The 21963-nt window shown below is 44.8% G+C and overlaps 1 protein-coding gene across 4 annotated transcripts in view; it reads left to right on the top strand.

Moving 5' to 3' along the window:
* Nucleotides 1–21963, top strand: part of MCC (MCC regulator of Wnt signaling pathway) — a 366135-nt gene that overhangs the window by 279797 nt on the left and 64375 nt on the right. For all 4 annotated transcript variants that reach the window (XM_075601563.1, XM_075601553.1, XM_075601572.1 and 1 more), the window contains 2 exons: nucleotides 7498–7661; nucleotides 8848–9054. In XM_075601563.1, coding sequence (XP_075457678.1) covers nucleotides 7498–7661; nucleotides 8848–9054 — 371 coding nt within the window. The remainder of the gene's footprint in view (nucleotides 1–7497; nucleotides 7662–8847; nucleotides 9055–21963) is intronic.

A 21963-nucleotide genomic window follows, 5' to 3' on the forward strand; every position in this document is an offset into this window, starting at 1 on the left:
CTCATAAACAGTATACGGAATGTAAGCATGGTTCTATCCTCAATAGACAGTTAAAGTTAATGACATTTGTTGGCTTGAAAACATTGAAACCAATAGGAAGTACTAAAAAACTATTCTGAATGGTGTTGCAGAAATTCTCATCCAAATGCGATTATGTATTGTACTGTATGTCTTTATTTATGTAGCGCCATCAATGCGCATACAGTAGCGCTTCACAGTAGTAACACATGTGACAATCATATAAATACTAAATAATAAAAATAACAGATCATGGGAATAAGTGCTTCAGATTTAAAAATGAACATTTAGGAAGAGGAGTCCCTGCTCTGAAGAGCTTATAATCTAATTGGTAGGTAGGAAGGACATACAGAGACAGTAGGGAGGGCATTCTGCTAAGTGCTTCTGCAAGGGGCCAAGGTTTATGTATTAGGTGTATAGTGTTAGCCATGGAGCTACTCATATGCTTCGTTAAGCAGATGTGTTTTAAGGTGGGTTTTAAAGGTGGATAGAGAGGGTGCTAGTTGGGTATTGAGGGGAAGGGCATTCCAGAGGTGTGGGGCAGTCAGTGAAAAAGGTTTAAGGCGGGAGAGGGCTTTAGATACAAATGGGGTAGAGAGAGACATCATTGAGCGGAACGAAAGACTAGGGATGGTGTATAGCGAGAAATTAGGCCCGAGATGTACAGTAAGGAGGGGCAGAAGAGTGTAAAGCTTTAAAAGTGAGGAGGGATTTGATAGGAAGCCAGGAGAGGGATTTCAGCAGGGGAGACACTGATACAGATTTAGGAATGTAACGCTCCCGCTGCCCGTGTCACAAGACAAGACCCCGGCACTGAGGTGGGAAGGTATAATACCACACACCCGCAGCAGCGGAGGCGTGCCTGGAAGGCAGATAGTTTAGCGTTGCCGGGTCTGGGTTGGAGAGTGTAGGAGATGCGGTATATTTGCCGAGTTCTTGGATTGTAGAAGACAGGATAGTAGGGGTCCGTAAACCGTGGTCTGGGATTGGAGAGAGCAGCGTAGTCCGAGTCCGTATGCCGTGTTCAAGGGTAGGAGAGATCGCCGTAGTCGAGGGTAAGCCAAAGTCCAAAATCCAGAAGGGTCCACAAACAAGCCGAGTCGGTACACAAGAGGTTAACTGCAAACGAGACAGAGCACTGCACAACAGAATTGAGCTTCACGAGGCTACATAGAATTATGCTGAGCAAAGCATGGGAGGAATCAGGAAGTATTTACAGACAGGGCAGACAAATGGGAACAGGAGGCGGAGCGGAGGTGCGGCCCCAGTGGAGCTGGAATAGGCTGCAGGCAACAAGCCAGGGAGGAGAGACTTGCCACGCAGCTGGGGATCGTCGCACGTCATCACGTGTGCATGTCGCACGGGAGAGATGCACGACACGTGCGGGAGGCAAGACCAGGTTCCGTGCGGCAGCTAGAAGAGCTGCGGGTGCGTGCGCACTCTGTAATGAGAGCGGGGGGGCGCGCATGGGCAGGAACAGTGGCCGCGGCGGCAGCAGCAGCAGGTAAGGAGGGAACACGCCGCAAAGGACGTGTTCCCCGATTCCTTATAAGGAGAGAGTAGAGTAATTCTGGCAGCAGCGTTTAGGATAGATTGTAGGGGAGACAGGTGAGAGGCAGGAAGGCCGGACAGCAGGAGGTTACAGTAATCGAGGCGGGAGAGAATGAGGGCCTGAGTCAGAGTTTTAGCAGTCGAGCAACAGAGGAAAGGGCGTATCTTTGTTATATTGCGGAGGAAAAAGCGACAAGTTTTAGAAATGTTTTGAATGTGAGGGGCGAATGTGAGAGAGGAGTCGAGTGTGACCCCTAGGCAGCGTGCTTGCGCTACTGGGTGAATGATCATACTTCCAACAGTAATGTGGAAGGAGGTAGTAGGGCCGAGTTTGGGTGAAAGTATGTTAAGTTTAAGGCAGTGGTGGGCCATCCAGGATGATATCGCAGAAAGACATTTAGAAACTTTGGTCTGTACTTCAGGTTTATGGTCAGGGGTTGAAAAGTAAATTGGTGTGTCGTCAGCATAGTGGTGATATTTGAACCCAAGAGATGTGTTAGGTTTCCTGGAGAGAGTGTGTACAGAGAAAAGAGGAGAGGTCCCAAGATAGAGCTCTAGTAGAGAATTGGTGTTGAGAAAATGGAGCAAGCGAGAGAATACAAGACGTTCAAGGAGTTTAGAGGCAAAGGCAGGAGGGAGACAGGCCGATAGTTAGAAAGACAGGTAGGGTCAAGCTTGCTGTTTTTGAGTAATGGTATAACTGTTGCATATTTGAAGGAGGAGGGAAATGTACCAGAGTAGAGGGAGGAGTTAAAAATGTGTGTCAGCATAGGGAGCATAGTAGGAGCAAGAGGTTTTAGGAGATGGGAGGGAATGGGGTCAAGATGGCAAGTGGTAGACGAGAAGAGGAGATCAGCAGTGCCACATCCTCCTCTGTGACAGCGGAGAAAGAGTCAAGGAAGGCAGGAGGAGAGTTGGAAGAGGTGTAGGATGGGAGGAGGAAACAGAGGGGATGTCCTGACATATGGATTCCACCTTTTCCTTGAAATAGTCAGCAAAGTCCTGAGGTGAGATGGAGGAGGAAGAAGAGACAGCTGAGGGTGGTTTGAGTAGAGCATCAAAGACAGAGAAGAGTCGGTGTGGGTTAGACTTGTGCATGTTGATTAGTTGAGAAAAGTAGTAGTTGTTTAGCCTGGAAGAGGGCAGAGTTGAAACAGGACAGCATAAATTTGTAGTGAACGAAGTCTGCGAGTGTGAGATTTCCTCTAGAGGCGTTTAGAGAAATGAGTGCAGAAACGCAGCATGCACGTGTGGAAATTTTGCCAGGGTCTGGGGTTAGAAGGGCGAGAATGGCAGAGAGAAAGCGGGGCATGTAGATTAAGAGAGGAGGATAGGGTAAAGTTGTAGTTCTTGATCACATTGTCAAGGTCTGGAGCAGGGCTGAGAGAGGAGAGGGAGGGAGCGTAAAGTGGAAACCGAAGCTGATACAGACGAGCCAACGAGTATTCTAAAACTTGCCTTAAACTTGCCTTAAACTAGCCAGGTACATGCTGTGTACATGCTGGGTACATTTCAGTGACATTTCTGTAGAGGCTAATGGCCCATCGGATTAACACAGCAGGGGTTCCTGGCAGTCCCATTCAGTTTGAATGGGACTGCCAGGGACCCCTGCTGTTAATCCGATGGGCCATTAGTCTGTCTGCAGAAATGTGTGAAATGTTGCAGCATGTACCCAGCATGTACCCAGCATGTACCTGGGTCTTTTTGCCCCAGGTTTGTTTTAGAATAATCGTCGGCATTACAGTAGGTTAATTGAGCGCAGGTCTCTGCAGAAGCGAGGTGGAGAAGGGGAGAGAGAAAACGAGATGAGATGATGGTTGGAAAGAGGAAGAGGGGAAATGGAGAAATCAGAGAGAGAAAAGTTTTTAGTGAAAACCAGGTCTAGGTAGTAGTCATCCTTGTCGGTGCTGGCTGCAGTCCACTATTGAAGGCCAGAAGACGAGGTTAGAGATAGAAACCGGGTGGCCCAAGGAGAAGAACAGGGGAGTCTGAGGAGAGAAAGGAGGCGAGCCAGGGTTCAAAGGGAGAGAAAAAGGGAGACCAAAAAGCGCACCAGCAAAAACTGAGCAGGAAGGACCCAAAACGAAAAAATGATTAAAAGGGCACTTTAATGTGACAAGAGACCCATCCAACGCGTTTCGAACGTCACAGCGTTCTTTTTCAAGGATAAAACACAATGTAATAACATCCATTAACTACCCTCTTTGGTCTCCCTTTTCCTGTTATTGCATAATTGTAGCTGCACAGCTTGCCTACCTACCACCAGGATGTGAGTATTGCTTATTTTCAGGGGAACCTGCCGATGAGACTGAGGGTGAGTGGGCTTGTACCATATACCACCTGTCTTCAGGAGGATAGTACCCATACTATTGCATATTAAGTACTATATTATTCTTATTAGTACCCTGGTTTAGTGGTTTGGCTTATTTTATTCATTGCACCTGCATTTGAGCGCTTTAGCCACTTTCCACATTTCAAAGGGAGAGAGAAAGACAGAAGGGGGATGAGTAGAGGTATGTGGGCGATAGATGACCGTCACGTGGACAGGGAGAGAGAAGATCTGGACTGTGTGAACCTCAAAGGAGGGAAAAGCAAGAGAGGGGGGAATAGGAAGGGTTCTGTAATGGCAGATAGAGGAAAGTAGGAGCCCCACACCTCCACCCCTGCCATCAGGGCGCGGAGTGTAGGAGAAAGAAAGGTCACCATAGGAGAGGGCAGCTTCCAGAGCAGAGTCAGACTGAGTGACCAAAGTGTACTTCTTACCAAACTGTGTGGCTGAACAAACTGGAGTCCTTAATATAGCAGGGGGAAATTGCTTTAAAAAGAGTGAGGAAGCTAAAGCGTGCCGCACTTAATGTAGTTATTCACACATCCATACTTAAAGGCTCAATCCACTTAAACTAACCTTCTTTTATTACAGGATTAGAGCTGGCGGGTCCTTCAGAGCTGAATCGCACAGGGACCCCTCGGTTACCCAGATACTTCCTGGTGAAGTTACCGGTATTATTTCTTGGTATTTAAAGGGCATTTAAATGGCTGCCCAATAGGAATCAACAACCAATGATATCGCAGTATCCTTTTGAGCCGTGATTTGGCCGCCATTTTGTTTCTCCTGAGGGAGATTTAAACCTGGTAACTTCACCAGTAAGTATCTCTAGAACTGGGGTTCCCGGAGCAGAGAATGGTAATAGTGTTTGGCTCAGGGGGACTCCCAGTTCCCGCCCTGTAAAAAGAATAAATGGCTAACAAAAACAAAACGTAGGTGGAACTGCTCCTTTTTAACGTCAAAATATCTGCAGTGTGCCCAGGATACTCTGGTGCAAGGTTATTGCAACAATAAATAGCTCACTATGTTGCCCATTCACTAAAGTGCAGAAGCCATCATCGCTCAATAATGATCATTCACTTAATACATAGACCCCCTATATACAGTAATGTGCAGCAATAAAGAACGGTCAGCAAAATGTAACCAAAGCGTTTAACAAAAGTGTCTGTAAAGCACTCGCTGGAAACCTTGGTGCAGTGTAACAATTGTGCCTTGGATTTGAGTTTGAAATATTGTCGTGCCTTTTTACTACCTTTTTGTTGTATAATTCCTTTATAATTACCATTTGGTTTATCTTCGTTGACTGTGCCAATGCATACTATGCCATGGATGGTAACATATTAACATACACACACTGCAGCCAATGCCGGTTCCTGCTGCCGGGGATAACTTCCCAATAGTGTTTGTCTTTATTGCTGGTCTCCTGAATCATCAGTTTCCCAGAGAGACATTTGCATGTCTTATATCAGCTAAAGATCCATTGAAAAATAAGCCTGTGTCCCCCCCAATACCACTGACAAATGAACACGATTGAGAGAGCCGGAAAAAAAATTAAGTTGCGTATTTGCGGTTTTCAGTAGTTTAGCTTTATACTGTACGTGAGAATCATTAAAAGACATCATTAAGTATGTAACCTCGTTATATTAATTTGCTAGTGCTGTGGTTTAACCCCTTCAGTGCTGGAGTTGTATGCCGCTTCTCTGCTTGAAGGGCCATGAAAAAGGAGCGGTATTGTGCTCGATTTCAAGATGGCATTTTAACGCTCTTTGGACTTAATTCATTAAAGGCGTCAGGCACTTTATGTTGAGGCCCTAACACCAGAGAGGTAGTGTCCACCACAAGCTGTAACACAGGATAGACGGAGAGAAGCAACCTGTGTGCTGAAGCTCTTGTCACCTGAGAGAATGCGTATTGATGATAATAATATTACTCCCACTGACTGTGTACACAGCGCTGTACATAGAATTTTGCTTTTCTCCTTTTTCCTTTTCTCTGTAGTAATCCATTTCTATCTACACATTGTTTCTAGGTGAACTTATAATTTCTTTTGGGTCCAGGTATCACTTCTATGTTAACGACGTAGAAATGTACTTTTCAACCCCAGACCTTAAATCTGCTGTCCAGATAAAAGGTCTCTGAATGTCTCTCCGCTATATCACCCTGGATGGCCCTCTGCTGGCTCAAACTTACCACATCAAAAACAGTGCTCCTCATAGTTCCTCCAAAGCCTGGCTCTGTTGCCTCCAGGTTCATTACTGTTGGCAGCAATATCATACACCCAGTATCACAGGCACGCTGCTTAGGTGTCACATTTGGCTCATTCATACACTAAATGAGGCAATTTTTCCTATGTAACATTGCAAAGATACACCCTTTCCTCTGTCACGCAGCTGCTAGAGCTCAAACGCAGGCCCTCAGTCTCTCCCATCGCAATGCCGTCCTGCCTCTCACCTGTCTCCCCCACAAATCTCACTATCTATTTCTCTGCCTCTCCTTATGATTATCCCTAATTTCTCGCTATATCGCTGCTCTCCTGCTCTCGACCTTTCTCACTCACTGCTTCTCACCTTGGAATGCCCTTCCTCTCAATATTTACCAAGCACCTTCTCTCACCTGTTTCCAGGCCCGTCTCAAAACTCACCACTTTAAGCATTTCAGTAGCTCCAATGTACTCTTCCCTTACCATACTGCCTCAGTAAGCTCATACATACACTTATACCAATTAGGTTGTAAGCTCTTTGGGACAGGGACTAATCTCCCTAATGTTTACCTTTATGTTTGAAGCACATATTCCCATAATGTCTCATGTTATTTTGTTGGTCCTATTACTGCTGTGAAACACTGTACATGGATGGCGTTATACAAATAAAGATATACATATATGCATACATACTTTTTGTCCTTTTAGTATTGCCACTGGATCAGCCTCACTCTGGTAAGCCATTCAAAAGCCATTCATTGATAACCTGAAATTACAACTTTTTAGGAGTTGACGCCGGTGAATATTATTATTATTTTTTTTACTGCCACATAAAAATGTTAATGCCTTTAAAATGATAAGGTTTCTCAATTGAAAGGGTTCAAATCTCTGACTCCTAAGGTCAGATTTTGCCTTGTCTAAGTACTTGTCCTTTTTTTTTCTTCAGATCTTATGGAAAACAAAGTCAGAGCTCCTCGACTTTTGTCTGATGCAAATTGCACTTTTTTTTGAAGATAATTTTCTGTTTTTAATAAGACTTTTTAAATTCATTAATATTTAAGGCATGCCGAAAGTACGGAGTAATTTTGGGCAAGCTCTGAAAACTGCTGAGCTCTCTGACATAGTTAGGGTTGGATAAGCTTTTCCAGCTTCCCAAACCCCCCCCCCCCCCATTAAATCATGACTTCCGCTAAATGTGGACAAGTCTGTAATATGTGTTTTAAGGAGAGAAAAATAAAAACACAGGTGGTGACTATGTTTATAAATCTTTTATAGAGTACATTCCAGAGTCTTTCTGAAAAACACATTTTAAGAATGTGCCTGACCTGCTCTACAGTAAAATTCTGCATTCTGCACCATGACCTCAACCTGTCCTTTCCTCTCCCCTCTATTCTTGGCACAGACACCTGCAGTGACCTGAACTCGGAGCTGCAGAGAGTGCTGACAGGCCTGGAGAACGTTGTATGTGGGAGAAAGAAGAGCAGCTGCAACTTGTCCGTGGCTGAGGTGGACAGGCACATTGAGCAGCTCACTACTGCCAGTGAGCACTGTGACCTTGCCATTAAGGTGACATGCCGAAATTTTTACCTTACAGGCGACAAGGCCAGTGATTTTCTATCAGTGTTGTTTATACCATGATGTGCCATAACAAGATCCTACTAAATCTGGTCCAAATATCCACCGATTAACAACGAGGGTCCAAAAATAATCATTATCTGAACTACCAAAAATATAGTCGGAATCAGCACTCCAACGTGGAGATGAGTGGGTATAAAATGGTGCAAGGCAACCATAGGGACCTCTAACTCCATAAAGGGAAATATCGAAAACAAAAAAGCGGTAACCCGCACTCGGGCACCAATGCTTCCATGCTACACCCCTGATGGATGTTTCTAATACTGCTGATTTTAACTCTCTTGCTGATCTGCCTGGGACTTCTTTTTTCACTTGATTCATGCTGGTAGTGACAGTGTAACTAGACTATTAGGCTATTTTCTAAGGGATGTATACTACGGTTACGTAGAACTTGTGGGAACGGGCCTGTGATTTGTAAATAAATATATGCCGTATTTAGCCTACCATTGTGTCACCCCGCTCTCTTACCTGCATATTATGTTTTCTGTTCTCACCAGTGTCTTGGAGCCCAAGATAAGTATCATTTTAGTTCTTTTTTCCTTTACCTCATTGTTCATGCGGTTTTGATCTGAGCTCCTCTTTTTGTGTGTGTTGAGGCATCAGTTTATCTGTTTTATGTGCATTTTGAGTTAAAAAAAAAAAAGGATCCATAGCTACCTGACTCGTGTGTAGTCTTTATATCATTGAGTGCGGGTTACCACTTTTTTGTGTTCTAATATCTGTAGTACCTTTCCATATAAAATTAAAATAGGAAGCAAAAGCACAATTTGTAATAACCATTTCTAGTTCTGTGTATTTCATTAATTGTCTATTGTTATGTTTTGTGTGTTCTGAGTGGCCTAATTCATTGGTTTTCAAACTGGTGTCTCTTGTCCACTTGTGGCCCCCAGAAGACTTCAGTAATGGTCTGTGGAGCCTTAGCTTTCTCCTGCAGTCGCTGCATCTTATATCATTACTAAACAATGATTTTTACATAAAGATCCAGTATTTTTAAAAGTGTGGCATGTATAGTATTTATACTGTACATATTTTTATCAATGCGGGTACTCCAATTTAATTTTACACCATATGTTTGAGAACTCTCGTCTCCATTTATGTTTGTTAATATCCTTGGCAGACTGTGGAGGAGCTAGAGGGAGTGCTGGGGCGAGAGTTGTACCCAAACATTGCAGAGGAGCGGTCAAGATGGGAGAAAGAGCTGGCAGGACTCAGGGAAGAGAACGAGAGCCTCACTGCCATGCTGTGCAGCAAAGAGGAAGACCTCAACAGGACAAAGGCCACCATGAGTGCCATCCGGGAAGAGAGAGACAGACTGCGAAGGAGGGTAAGGCTGAAATAACGCAATACCAACAATAACACGGGCCAGTGGAACCTGTCTTTTCATGGTCGTAATATCCAGGACAGTCTTGCTATGTAAACTAATTATTGCTCATTGTTCTAAGATGATATTAGCTTTTATTTTAAGCTAACAAGTTACTGCTGGGTCCCAGAGGCTGTATTTTATGCATCAAAAGTGCCTTTAGCTGTCGGACAGTTTTTCCACAATAATTTGTTAACGCAAAGACTGACAATGTTTAAGAGAGAAGTTCCTCATCTGTAATGTTTCTGGAGGTGAGCGAGACACCCTTTTATTACAAAAGAAGTAGGGGCATAATCCATTTAACACATAGGGTTTCAGTTTAAAAAGCTTGTGTGGATTTTTTATTAAAATGTTAGATAAATTGTGATTGAAATAGACATTATGAGAGCTGGATAGACAGGCAGGTTGACCAAACAGGTTCATTGATGCCATGAAAACCGCCTGAGGCAATCAGAGTGCTTAGTGTTTGAAAATTAAATGTTTTGTGACCCCGAAGCGATAAGTGTCTGGGAGCTTGACTATGGTGAATTCTGATTGGTCAGTGTCAGTGTGCAGGTAAACTTGTTACATACGGCGATTCTCACCTACATGTATATCTTTCCAAATCCAGAAGTGACACTATCAAATGATTTCACTTTAACAGAAGATATTTCACTAGTTATGAGCGATGTCTGAATATAAATGACTTTACTCGTCTGCTGCCTGTTCTGCCGTGCATTGTAGGGTTGCTTTAGCAACACTGCTAGGCCAGTACGGCATGCCTGGTGACAAGCATTTTAACCTCCTAAATCAACAGACAATAAAGTGTACTCCGGGTTTCCTTGGAATAGCTGGTGTAGTCAGGCACATGGAAACCACTTAAAGGAGCATGCCAAGCAATATTCTGTGTGTGTGATCTTGTACAATAAATCAGTTCTGTAGTATTAGATAATGCCACGTTTTTTTATTGTAAAATTCAACTCTTAATGCCATTTTTAATGAGGTTTAATATACTGAGCATCTTTTGATTTCTATAGCAGGCTTTAGCCCCCCCACCTCTCTAGCAGTGCAAGATTTTTGTAACACTTTCCTGTTTGTGATCATTTGTTATCAATATTCCCAGCAGTTTGAGCAGCAAACTGTAACAATACATAATGTTACCTTAGTAATATAAGAATACATTGTAGCTGCTGAGTTACACTGACTGAATGATTGATTTGAAACTGAAAGGCAGCCATTTAAGTGAACCATGGGAAACAGGATTTTGCTGATTGATTACGGTAGAACCAATCGATCAGCAGCTTAGATAATTAGTTTACAAAATATCTGCATATATATATATATTTTAGCAGGTTGGATTGTTTCTTTATTACCACATTTTCCTACTTTGGCTATTGGTTGGTGGGATCGGTTACATACAGTATATACAACACCCTACACTAACCAAGAGGTATGAAATCAGCAAAGATGTTTCTTAATCAAAAAGAGGCAATTGAAAATAAAAATAAAAAAAGCTGTGTGTGCTGTGCACGCGCATAGTAAGTGAAACTTCTTTGACTTTTGTCACAGAAATTGTATTTGTGTTGGTGATGTTTTAATTAAAAATCAAAATACAATCTCATTGACAAAACGCAAATAAATTTGACTTATAATTCGTGTGCTCGGCACACATCCCCTGCATTAGCTATTTGCACTAAGTGTGAATTCCTCGTGTGACAGTGTGCGTGTGACTGAGAGTGTGCATGTGCGTGAGAGTGTGCGTGTGCGTGAGAGTGTGCGTGTGACTGAGAGTGCGCGTGTGACTGAGAGTGCGAGTGTGACAGAGTGCGCGTGTGACTGAGAGTGCGCGTGTGACTGAGAGTGCGCGTGTGACTGAGAGTGCGCGTGTGACTGAGAGTGTGCGTGTGACTGAGAGTGTGCGTGTGACTGAGAGTGTGCGTGCGACTGAGAGTGTGCGTGCGACTGAGAGTGTGCGTGCGACTGAGAGTGTGCGTGCGACTGAGAGTGTGCGTGCGACTGAGAGTGCGCGTGCGACTGAGAGTGCGCGTGCGACTGAGAGTGCGCGTGCGACTGAGAGTGCGCGTGTGGGTCTGGGGGGGTCAGTCAGTGTGTGTGGGGGTCTGGGGGGGTCAGTCAGTGTGTGTGGGTCTCTGGGGGGGTCAGTCAGTGTGTGTGGGTCTCTGGGGTGGTCAGTCAGTGTGGGTCTCTGGGGTGGTCAGTCAGTGTGTGTGGGGGTCTGGGGTGGTCAGTCAGTGTGTGTGTGGGGGTCTGGGGTGGTCAGTCAGTGTGTGTGGGGGTCTGGGGTGGTCAGTCAGTGTGTGTGGGGGTCTGGGGTGGTCAGTCAGTGTGTGTGGGGGTCTGGGGTGGTCAGTCAGTGTGTGTGGGGGTCTGGGGTGGTCAGTCAGTGTGTGTGGGGGTCTGGGGTGGTCAGTCAGTGTGTGTGGGGGTCTGGGGTGGTCAGTCAGTGTGTGTGGGGGTCTGGGGTGGTCAGTCAGTGTGTGTGGGGGTCTGGGGTGGTCAGTCAGTGTGTGTGGGGGTCTGGGGTGGTCAGTCAGTGTGTGTGGGGGTCTGGGGTGGTCAGTCAGTGTGTGTGGGGGTCTGGGGTGGTCAGTCAGTGTGTGTGGGGGTCTGGGGTGGTCAGTCAGTGTGTGTGGGGGTCTGGGGTGGTCAGTCAGTGTGTGTGGGGGTCTGGGGTGGTCAGTCAGTGTGTGTGCACCAGTTGGAGAGAGAGCGCGGCCCGGCGTGGGACGCGGCAGCAGCTGGGGAGAGCCAGGAGCTGGGGTTTGGGGCAGCAACTTGAGGCCTGGCACCTGGACGCACCCCCCCCCGCAGCCACCGGGCCTGGGACAATTGTATACCCCAAACGAGACAGCTGATGAGACTAATCAAACTGGCCTGCTTTGGAGTTAACCTCCTCAGTTCTGGCTGGGGCTCTGTAAACCGGTTTCCCCTGTCTCACTATGTCACAGGGGATCCACCCTGTTACAGGCCCCAAGAAATGAGATTGTAAAATCTTCCAGGCAGGGAATAGCTGCCAGTAAACTGTATGTGCAACTTGGGGATTTTTGTAGTCCTAGAGTCCTAGACAACAAAGTCGTTGTCACCTCAGTCATGTTTGCTCACAGCAAGAGCTACAGGTGGGTAAAGGCCCAGCACAGCTAAAGAGGTCCTTCTGTCCTGACTGTGAGCCAGTGTAATAAACTGAATACAAATCATGCTGCTCTCACTATTTAAAAGCTCAATTTTAATCTAAAGTAAATGACGCTGCAGAAAAAAAAAGACGTGACAGATGCGTTTTGCCTACCAGAGCTGTTCAGCAGTAAAACTTTTTTTTAAAAACGCACATAGCATGGACTGCTGCTTCTTCTTCTAACGTGCACTGTCCATGCCAGAAATATTGATTGCTCGGCTGCTGCCATTAATTAATTTGCTGCCTGAATGCCGGCTGTTTCATTGCAGCATGCTACAGTAATCTTGATCTGTGCTACCCAGCAGACAGATTGTTGTGATTGTCTGAAGTAAAGCAGGTCATTTAGACCTTGGCACTGAAAGCTATCCCAACATATCACTCTCACCTCCCGTTTGCTTCATTTCCTCTGTAGGACAACAGTGGAGTTTACCTGCTGTGAAGAAATATATGGAACATGACAATGTACGCCCTTGGGTCCTCTCTGACCCTGAATAGAGTAAGGTGGAATATACTCGGGGTCTGCGGAGATGTAAAATACTCTGTTCGGTTTCAAGCTAATCTGTAGGCGCGGAGGTAATGCCAGAATTAGTCAATGCAAAGGAAAGTGGATAACAATTGTACTTAGAGATGCAAACTTTGATACATCCTATTAAAAGATTGCGGATAATCATTTTCCCCATAAGTCTTTCCAGAACCAATCAATGCCTCAAAACATAACCTGACATTGGCTTGTTGCTATATTGCATTCATTTCATCTTTGTTTTTTTGTCTCACATGTTCATCAGTTTGGTTGTTGACAGTATAATGTTCAAAGCTGAGGTTTCCATTCTTTTTACAATTCCCCTACTGGCTGAATTCAGAACCATTATTTGGTGTGTGTGTGTGTGTGTGTGTCCACATATTTGTGCGTGTGTGTATATATATATATATATATATATATTATACACTTTAGTGGTGACTGAAAATGCCTTGGGTGTTGTACCAGTGAATAATGTATTATAGTGATTAGAAGTGCAGGTTGAGAGTTGTAGCTTCCATCTGAAAGATCCTGTCTTTCAACCTGAGAAGCATCGTAAAATCATGCGTTAGTAATGTACTAAATAATTTAATGTTTATTTCTTAATCCATGCCACAAAATACATTTTGGTATCACTTTACATCTTGCTATACAGAGATTACTGGTCACAATAAGGGGAAATGAGCATGTTTAGCCTGGGGTGAAGAAAGACTTAATTCAGGTAGACTGAGTTTCTCTCGCTGTGCTCCTAGTCCTGCATTCTCATACATCGGATAGCACCTAAACAAAACAAACTGGAACGTACAGTACGCTTGCCTTGCTTTGCCTCATAGTTTGGGATTGTGGTGCATATTTATTAAAGATCATTCCAACAGAATGCTCATGTGATTGTAATTCAATATGTAAGGGAATCCAAGAAAAGGTGTATGTGAGGATATGTTATCCTATGCAGTGCTATCTGTGCGGATGGACTCACAGGATCAAAATCCTAGCAGGTTTTTTCCCCCTTCGGAATCAATAATCAACTCTACAGAGGGATATGAAATTATTAAGAATTGGTGTGGACTATCTGAGAGTAGATGTACAGGCATACCCCGGTTTAAGGACACTCACTTTAAGTACACTCGCAAGTAAGGACATATTTTCAACAGCACCATACCCCTGTGTCCGTATGCTCGCTTCACACGTACGGACACTTATTCTTTCCTACAGACTGCCGTAGTAGTGACGCGCTGATTCCCCCTCACCCAATAGGCAAACAGCAGCTCGCGCATGTGCCTGTCAGCACGTCCTGAACAGCAATACCGGCTCCCTACCTGTACCCAAGCATCGATAAGTGGGGAAAAAAGGTAGTGCTTCACTTTAAGTACATTTTCGCTTTACGTACATGCTCTGGACCCATTGCGTACGTTAATGTGGGGTATGCCTGTATGCTTTTCTTACCACATTTACTTGTTTAAAGCTGAATTATCCTTTGAGGTTTAGATATGAAATTATTTTTCACTAGCATCTCTTTTACTACAAAAAGCTCACTGAGCACATGTGAGGGATTATAATAGATTGTGTATATGGGGATAGTTGAGCAGATGTGGAATTCTAATAAAATATTAATTATAATATTAATAACACACTGTTGTAGAGTATATGCAGGGTCCTAATAGAATGGATATTTTGGTTGAAATAGAATAGCTACGGAATTCCAGCAGAATAGTTGTAAAGTCACAAGAGAATATGAATGAGATTGTAATAGAATGAATAAATATATGTAACACAGTATATATATTTGTTATAGAATATACTGAATATAGATGTTAGAGGGGTGACATGTTCTGTATAACATCACAAATATTAATGAGGAGAAGCTCTGGGTGTTAAGACTGCTGGGATTGGAATGGTTACAGTTACTGTAATTGAATAGTGTGAGACAGTAAGTAATATGCTGACAACCAAGACCTATGCCAAAATAGGGGTACTTTACAGGAACAAATCCTCCCTAGGTCTCCTGGTCAGAAAGCGTATTGCACAGCAGATGCTAATGCCAATTATTGACTATGGAGACATAGTATATGGCTCGGCTCCTCAAACCCACCTTAGCAAACTTGACACCCTCTACAATTCAATTTGTCGTTTTGTTCTCCAATGCAACTACAACACACATCACTGCGAAATGCTCAAAGAACTAGATTGGTCATCACTAGAGTCTAGGCGCAAAGTACACCTTTCCTGTCTCACCCTCAAATACTTTCTGGGCAAGCTACCCAGCTACCTGAACAAGCTCCTCACCCCTACCACATGCAGCACCTATCACCTGAGATAAGACTCCAAAAGACTGTTCATGGTCCCAAGGCTCAACAAAGTATCCGGACGTTCCTCCTTCTCCTTCCGTGCACCCCAAAACTGGAACTACCTACCGGAAACTCTCATATCCACCACCAGCTTAAGTTCTTTCAAATCTAAGGCTGTCTCACACTTTAATCTGGTCTGTAACTGTTTCATACGCTCATAATATATATTTTCTTTAACTGTGCACGCAATGTCTTGTATATAATGTATACCTTGTTCATTTATGTAACTATACTTGTAACCATGTATTATTTGTTTTACTCTGTGCCCAGGACATACTTGAAAACGAGAGGTAACTCTCAATGTATTACTTCCTGGTAAAATATTTTATAAATAAATAAATATGCGTTAGTGAGAGGGATGTAGCTTTAGTGTTTAGGAGTAGAGCTTTGTTTATTAGTCATAAATGTAAATATTTCTTCTTCCCTGACGTAGTTATTTTGTTCTGTAGCGAGGTGTACTTTTATCAGCCACATGCTGTTTGATTCCAATACAACATTTGCATGGCTGATACAGAATATACAAAACAGTCTTAGTAATAGTGAGAGTAGAAATCAATCAAGTGAAAAGCAGTGTGAAAAGCAGCCACCAAATCTTTTTTTGGGGTGTTCCTGATTTATCGCTCCCTTCCTACCCTGGATGTACTGATACAGAATATACACCAGATTCCCACACGTTTCTGGCTATATAGAATATATACAGTACAAGGTTCCAATACATCACAATTGAAGGTTTCTATACTTCCAGTAGAATTGAATGTTGGTACTGTACCTTTATTAACTACGTGACACCCTGATTTTTAACTTAGGAGCAGATACTTAGGGGGGTATTTACAAATGTTCGGCCTACTCTACAGGCCCTGCAATGATTTGCGTAGTTGGGTGCGTTCTTGGCTGTGGACAGACTAACATTATAAACAGAATTTAGTAGGTGTAAATGTAAATGGAGAAAGTTGTCGCTAAGTGAAAGATATTACTATGTGGGGGTGCTATGAAAATACGTACCTCCTCACCCTGCGCATTATTTACTATAGTTGGGTCAGCGACGCTGCATGCTCTGCATAACACGCAACACATATTTGGTTACTATTGCAGCAGATTTAAAAGTTCTTGCCCGCCTACCGCCCCCTCTCCCACAGTGGTAAGAAAAAAACCTGCTTGGCGAAACATTTTAGCCACTCGCTAATAAGTTCCGATTTACTAAAGCCTCATTAACATTTCAGCGGTAGATCATGAAAGTCCTGAGGCCCCGGAAAGCTGTAGGTCGGACCTGATTTCAAGTTAAAAACTGCAGGACTGCGACCTGCTATTTGCACAGATGCTGCCTCCATTGAGCAAGATTGCACATGGAAACTTTTCTGAATGCTTCTTGAGAGGAGTACAGTAATCTGTCTCCTATTGTGTTCAACAGCAAATCCTCAGTATTCCTCTCACTACTTTCCCTGTGTATTTTATAACATCTTACTAAGCAGCTCCAATCACAGGAGAACATAATAACCACGTTGGTATATTTAAGATGGTACAAAAATTAAAACCAAAATTGTAAAATGTGCATTTTCCGCAGCTTTTTCAATTCTGTATAAGGTTTTTGGAATCTTTCTTTTATTAGTTTAATAATGTCCACTCTGTCCTAGCTGAAAACCAAGTGTTTGTTTGTACTCTTCAAAAGGAAGAATGGGGAATTAAATCATTTCTTTTTAAACAAATCAGTAGGGTAGTGGAGAAAAAGGAGTTGCTCGGATCAATAGGTCTGTTTCTTTCCGCTTGCATCTGTAATCAAACAAAGTGCTCGCAATAGGTTTTTCTATTCTTGCAGATTTAATTAAATTAGGTGTTTAATGCATTCTGTTAACAGATTGTGCTGCTTTGTGGAGCAGTGGCTAAGAACCCATATGCATACAGCTTTCCATGCTTTATCATGGCTCATTAGTAAATGAGGTAATCGTTTGTTTCTGCAGGGTACCTGCAGTGTAGCCTTCTAAAGAAATGCATACATTATTACACCTTCATGAGAGAGAGAGATGTTACTAGAGACTCAAGTTTTCTCTATCTCTCTATCTCTCTATCTCTCTCTATCTCTCTCTATCTCTCTCTATCTCTCTCTATCTCTCTTTCTCTCTATATCTCTATATCTCTCTCTCTATATCTCTCTCTCTCTATCTCTCTCCCCGGAAACCTCTTTCCAAATAACATACAGTAACATTCATTACCACGTTTTACAACATGATCGTACAGTTGGAGTGAACTTTATTAACCCGCCACGGTTCTGCTACAGACGGGGCCGTAATCTGGGAGACATTCTCACTCAAGCTGATCCAACCACTAAATATGCAGCCAAGACAACGTGGTTGGAAAGACCTGTGGGTGTCTATAAATGCCATGGATGCATCAATTGCCAATACCTCATACTGGGCAATACCTACACTCATCCACAGAATGGAAATAAGATCAAGATCAAAGATTACATGAACTGCGAGTCACGATACGTGGTATACATCATTAAATGACACTGCGGTTTATATTATGTAGGGAAGACCATACGTATGCTCAAGGAAAGGCTGAGCCTGCATCGTTCAACTATACGCAAAGCCCTGGCTGACACAATGAATACAGAAGATCTGAAACTTCAACCAGCCAGACACTTCAAAGAGCAACAACATGGACTTTCCACATTACGCTTCATGCCGATTTTGCAGGCACACGTTCCAATGAGAGGTGGGGACCGAGGCAAAATACTGCTTCAGCTAGAAGCCAGGACGATCCATAGTCTCAACACGCTTAGACCGAGAGGTCTTAATGAGGATCTGAAACTGAGTTGCTTCTTATAATGCAACCAACTGGTCCGCATCAGAGGATAAGTACTGCTGACAAACAGGAACTGAATAAGGCCCACAGCAGACCCTTACTGGTGCAAACAGGACAAAGATATTACACTACAGACCTATGCTGTTGCCGTTTGCAGTACTTATTTGGGATTCCCTGGGAACAGCTGCAGTGCCGGATATAGGGTCTCCACAGCATTGATGCCATAAAGCCTCTATGGCGTTTGCCTGGTTACAGGACATTACTTGATGTTGTTGTTCTATATGATGTTAGGTTTCACATTGTCTAACCTTTTTTCCACATCTATGGGCAGCCAGAAGGAATGACCCATACCCGCTGGACTCACAGTATCTATATGATCACTAAGCTCCAGTTATAATACAAGGCTCAAGGACAATCCTGAACCTTGAGGGGTGGATACCTAGAGAAGACATATACAGTATTTCCAGGATATGATGGAATCTGGACAGATTATTGCCAATTTAGAGACAGTTGGCACGCTACTGTGATTTACATGTGCTGATCAGTGGCTCTGTATTAGCCACTACTGTGTTGAAACATTTCATATGTATTATTAACACTGACATCACATATTGTTTTATTTATCCTGGTGTCACATTGTCATTTTGAATGTATGCTGCATTGTCCCCCCACACACTGACACTTCAGTTTTTTGTTGTTTGCCTTTTTTTTTACCTTATGTCTGACTGACACTGTTCTGCTTTGTTGGTTATTTTATTTTCATATTAGCCATTTATTATTATTTTGCAGTATCCAAGGAGAGAGCATCAGCAGTCATATCATGCTCATGCAGGTCCCTTCATGTGCATAACCACATTAGCAGTGGGACCTATTGCTTAGTAACACAAGGTCCCAGTAATATCAGATAGACAGTGAACCGTTTTGCATTTTTATTTTTTTTCAGCACTAGTCAGTCTGCACATGTGCAGAGTTTCAAAGATGGCTGCCATCTGACTTCAAGTGCAGGCTTTTTCTTTACATGCACAGCCTAAGGGGACCTTTCCCCCGGATGTATATACACTGCACATGTGCATTAAGGTCTCCATTATCAAGATGGCGACCGGACAGATTCAAAATGGCGGCGTCTACTAACTGGTGCTGTTAAGTTATTCAGTTTGACCGGTAATTGGGCTTTGATTTTAATTATGGTGATTGTTTGGTTTTGATAATCTACACACGTGCACCTGGGGGAGGGGGTATATTAGTATGGGCATTTCATTCCTTCACTGCACTACCCTGAGGAAGGGCCCATTTGTGGGTCCGAAATGTTGGTGATTTGTGTAATTTTTTCTACAATATATGTTTATTTTTCACAAACCAGAGTGCTGTCTGCTGATTCCTGTGCGAACGGTATTGTATGTTTTTATATATATATACAGTGCTTGACAAATCACCCAAAAATCTACTCGCCGAACCAAAAAATCTACTCGCCACCTAGTTCCGCCCCTAGTCCCGCCCCTAGTCCCGCCCCCGCTTTTAAAATAATACATAAATAAAATGAATTGAATAAATTCCTAGTAAGAACATTCGTTTTTGACATAAGTTTATTTATAGTATTACATTATACTACAATTGGTCCTTGTTACGTGTGTTAGTGTGTTAGTGTGTTAGTGTGTGTGTGTGTGTGTGTGTGTGTGTGTGTGTGTGTGTGTGTGTGTGTGTGTGTGAGTGAGAGATTGAGTGTGTGTATGTGTGTGTGTATAAATGTCGGATCTAGAAAAAAAAGCCAGATGTGAATGACTAGTTTCCTGAACCCATTAACCAGTGTCTGGACGTCCCCGCTTCACAAATCTAAAGCAGCAATCCCGCCTGGGATCTTACCTGATCCGCAGTCCCTCAATGCCCAGGTACCCTCATTCCCGCAATGTTATACATTGGAGGGGAGATGTTCCCTACCTGTCTTCTGGGTTAGGGGGGATTCCGATGTCTACCGTGTGAGTCAGATCTGGAAGAAAGCAGTATAAGTTATGTTAGTATAGTATAGGGCAGTTAAGATATATAGGGTAAGTAAGATATCCAGATCGAGAGTGTGAGGCAGAGAGAGTGTGAGACAGAGACAGAGAGGGGAGAGAGACAGAGAGGGGAGAGAGACAGAGAGGGGAGAGAGACAGAGAGGGGAGAGAGACAGAGAGGGGAGAGAGACAGAGAGGGGAGAGAGACAGACAGAGAGGGGAGAGAGACAGACAGAGAGGGGAGAGAGAGAGACAGAGAGGGGAGAGAGAGAGACAGAGAGGGGAGAGAGAGAGACAGAGAGGGGAGAGAGAGAGACAGAGAGGGGAGAGAGAGAGACAGAGAGGGGAGAGAGAGAGACAGAGAGGGGAGAGAGACAGAGAGGGGAGAGAGACAGAGAGGGGAGAGAGACAGAGAGGGGAGAGAGACAGAGAGGGGAGAGAGACAGAGAGGGGAGAGAGACAGAGAGGGGAGAGAGACAGAGAGGGGAGAGGGAGACAGAGAGGCGAGAGGGAGACAGAGAGGCGAGAGGGAGACAGAGAGGCGAGAGGGAGACAGAGAGGCGAGAGGGAGACAGAGAGGCGAGAGGGAGACAGAGAGGCGAGAGGGAGACAGAGAGGCGAGAGGGAGACAGAGAGGCGAGAGGGAGACAGAGAGGCGAGAGGGAGACAGAGAGGCGAGAGGGAGACAGAGAGGCGAGAGACAAAGAGACAGAGAGGGGAGAGACAAAGAGACAGAGAGGGGAGAGACAAAGAGACAGAGAGGGGAGAGACAAAGAGACAGAGAGGGGAGAGACAAAGAGACAGAGAGGGGAGAGACAAAGAGACAGAGAGGGGAGAGACAAAGAGACAGAGAGGGGAGAGACAGAGAGGGGAGAGACAGAGAGGGGAGAGACAGAGAGGGGAGAGACAGAGAGGGGAGAGACAGAAGGGGGAGAGAGAGACAGAGAAGGGGAAGAGACGGGGGGGCAACTGACGGGGTGGGGGGGTAGGATGACTGACTTGGTGACTGGGTGGGGGGGGTGGGATGACTGACTTGGTGACTGGGTGGGGGGGGGGTGGGATGACTGACTTGGTGACTGGGTGGGGGGGGTGGGATGACTGACTTGGTGACTGGGTGGGGGGGTGGGATGACTGACTTGGTGACTGGGTGGGGGGGTGGGATGACTGACTTGGTGACTGGGTAGGGGGGTGGGATGACTGACTTGGTGACTGGGTGGGGGGGTGGGATGACTGACTTGGTGACTGGGTGGGGGGGTGGGATGACTGACTTGGTGGGGGGTGGGATGACTGACTTGGTGACTGGGTGGGGGGGTGGGATGACTGACTTGGTGACTGGGTGGGGGGGTGGGATGACTGACTTGGTGACTGGGTGGGGGGTGGGATGACTGACTTGGTGACTATGTGGGGGGGGTGGGATGACTGACTGGGTGGGGGGCTGGTATGACTGACACTATGACTGACTGGGGGACTTTTGACTGAATGGGTGACTGTGTGGGGGGAGGGGGGGTGACTGACTGGGTAACTGGGTGGGGGGTGACTGACTGAGTGGGGGGGTGGGATGACTGACTGGTGGAGGGGGGGGTGACTGACTGGGGGGTTACCTCTGGTGTCCTGCACACACACATTCTCTCTCTCCCATACACACACACACACAAACACACACACACACACACACACACACACACTCTCAATCTCATACCCATACACACACACACAGACAATCTCTCTCTCCCATATACACACACACACACACAAACTCTCTCTCCCATACACACACACTCTCGATCTCTCTCTCATACACACACACACCACACACACACTACTTCCTCCCGCCCCGCGCGAGCACCGAGGGGAGAGAATCACCGGCAACTGCAATATCTTCAGACCCGCGCGGGCAGCGGGAACACAGGAGGGGAGGGAGGGAAGTAACACCCCAGCCACCTCAGTATATTCAGACCCGCGCGGGCAGCGGGAACACAGGAGGGGAGGGGTGGGGAAGAAACAACCCGGCTACTATAGCATTTGACCCGCGCGTGCAGCGGGAACACA

The sequence above is a fragment of the Ascaphus truei genome, chromosome 1 (assembly GCF_040206685.1).
Source record: "Ascaphus truei isolate aAscTru1 chromosome 1, aAscTru1.hap1, whole genome shotgun sequence".
NCBI classification, from domain to species: domain Eukaryota; kingdom Metazoa; phylum Chordata; class Amphibia; order Anura; family Ascaphidae; genus Ascaphus; species Ascaphus truei.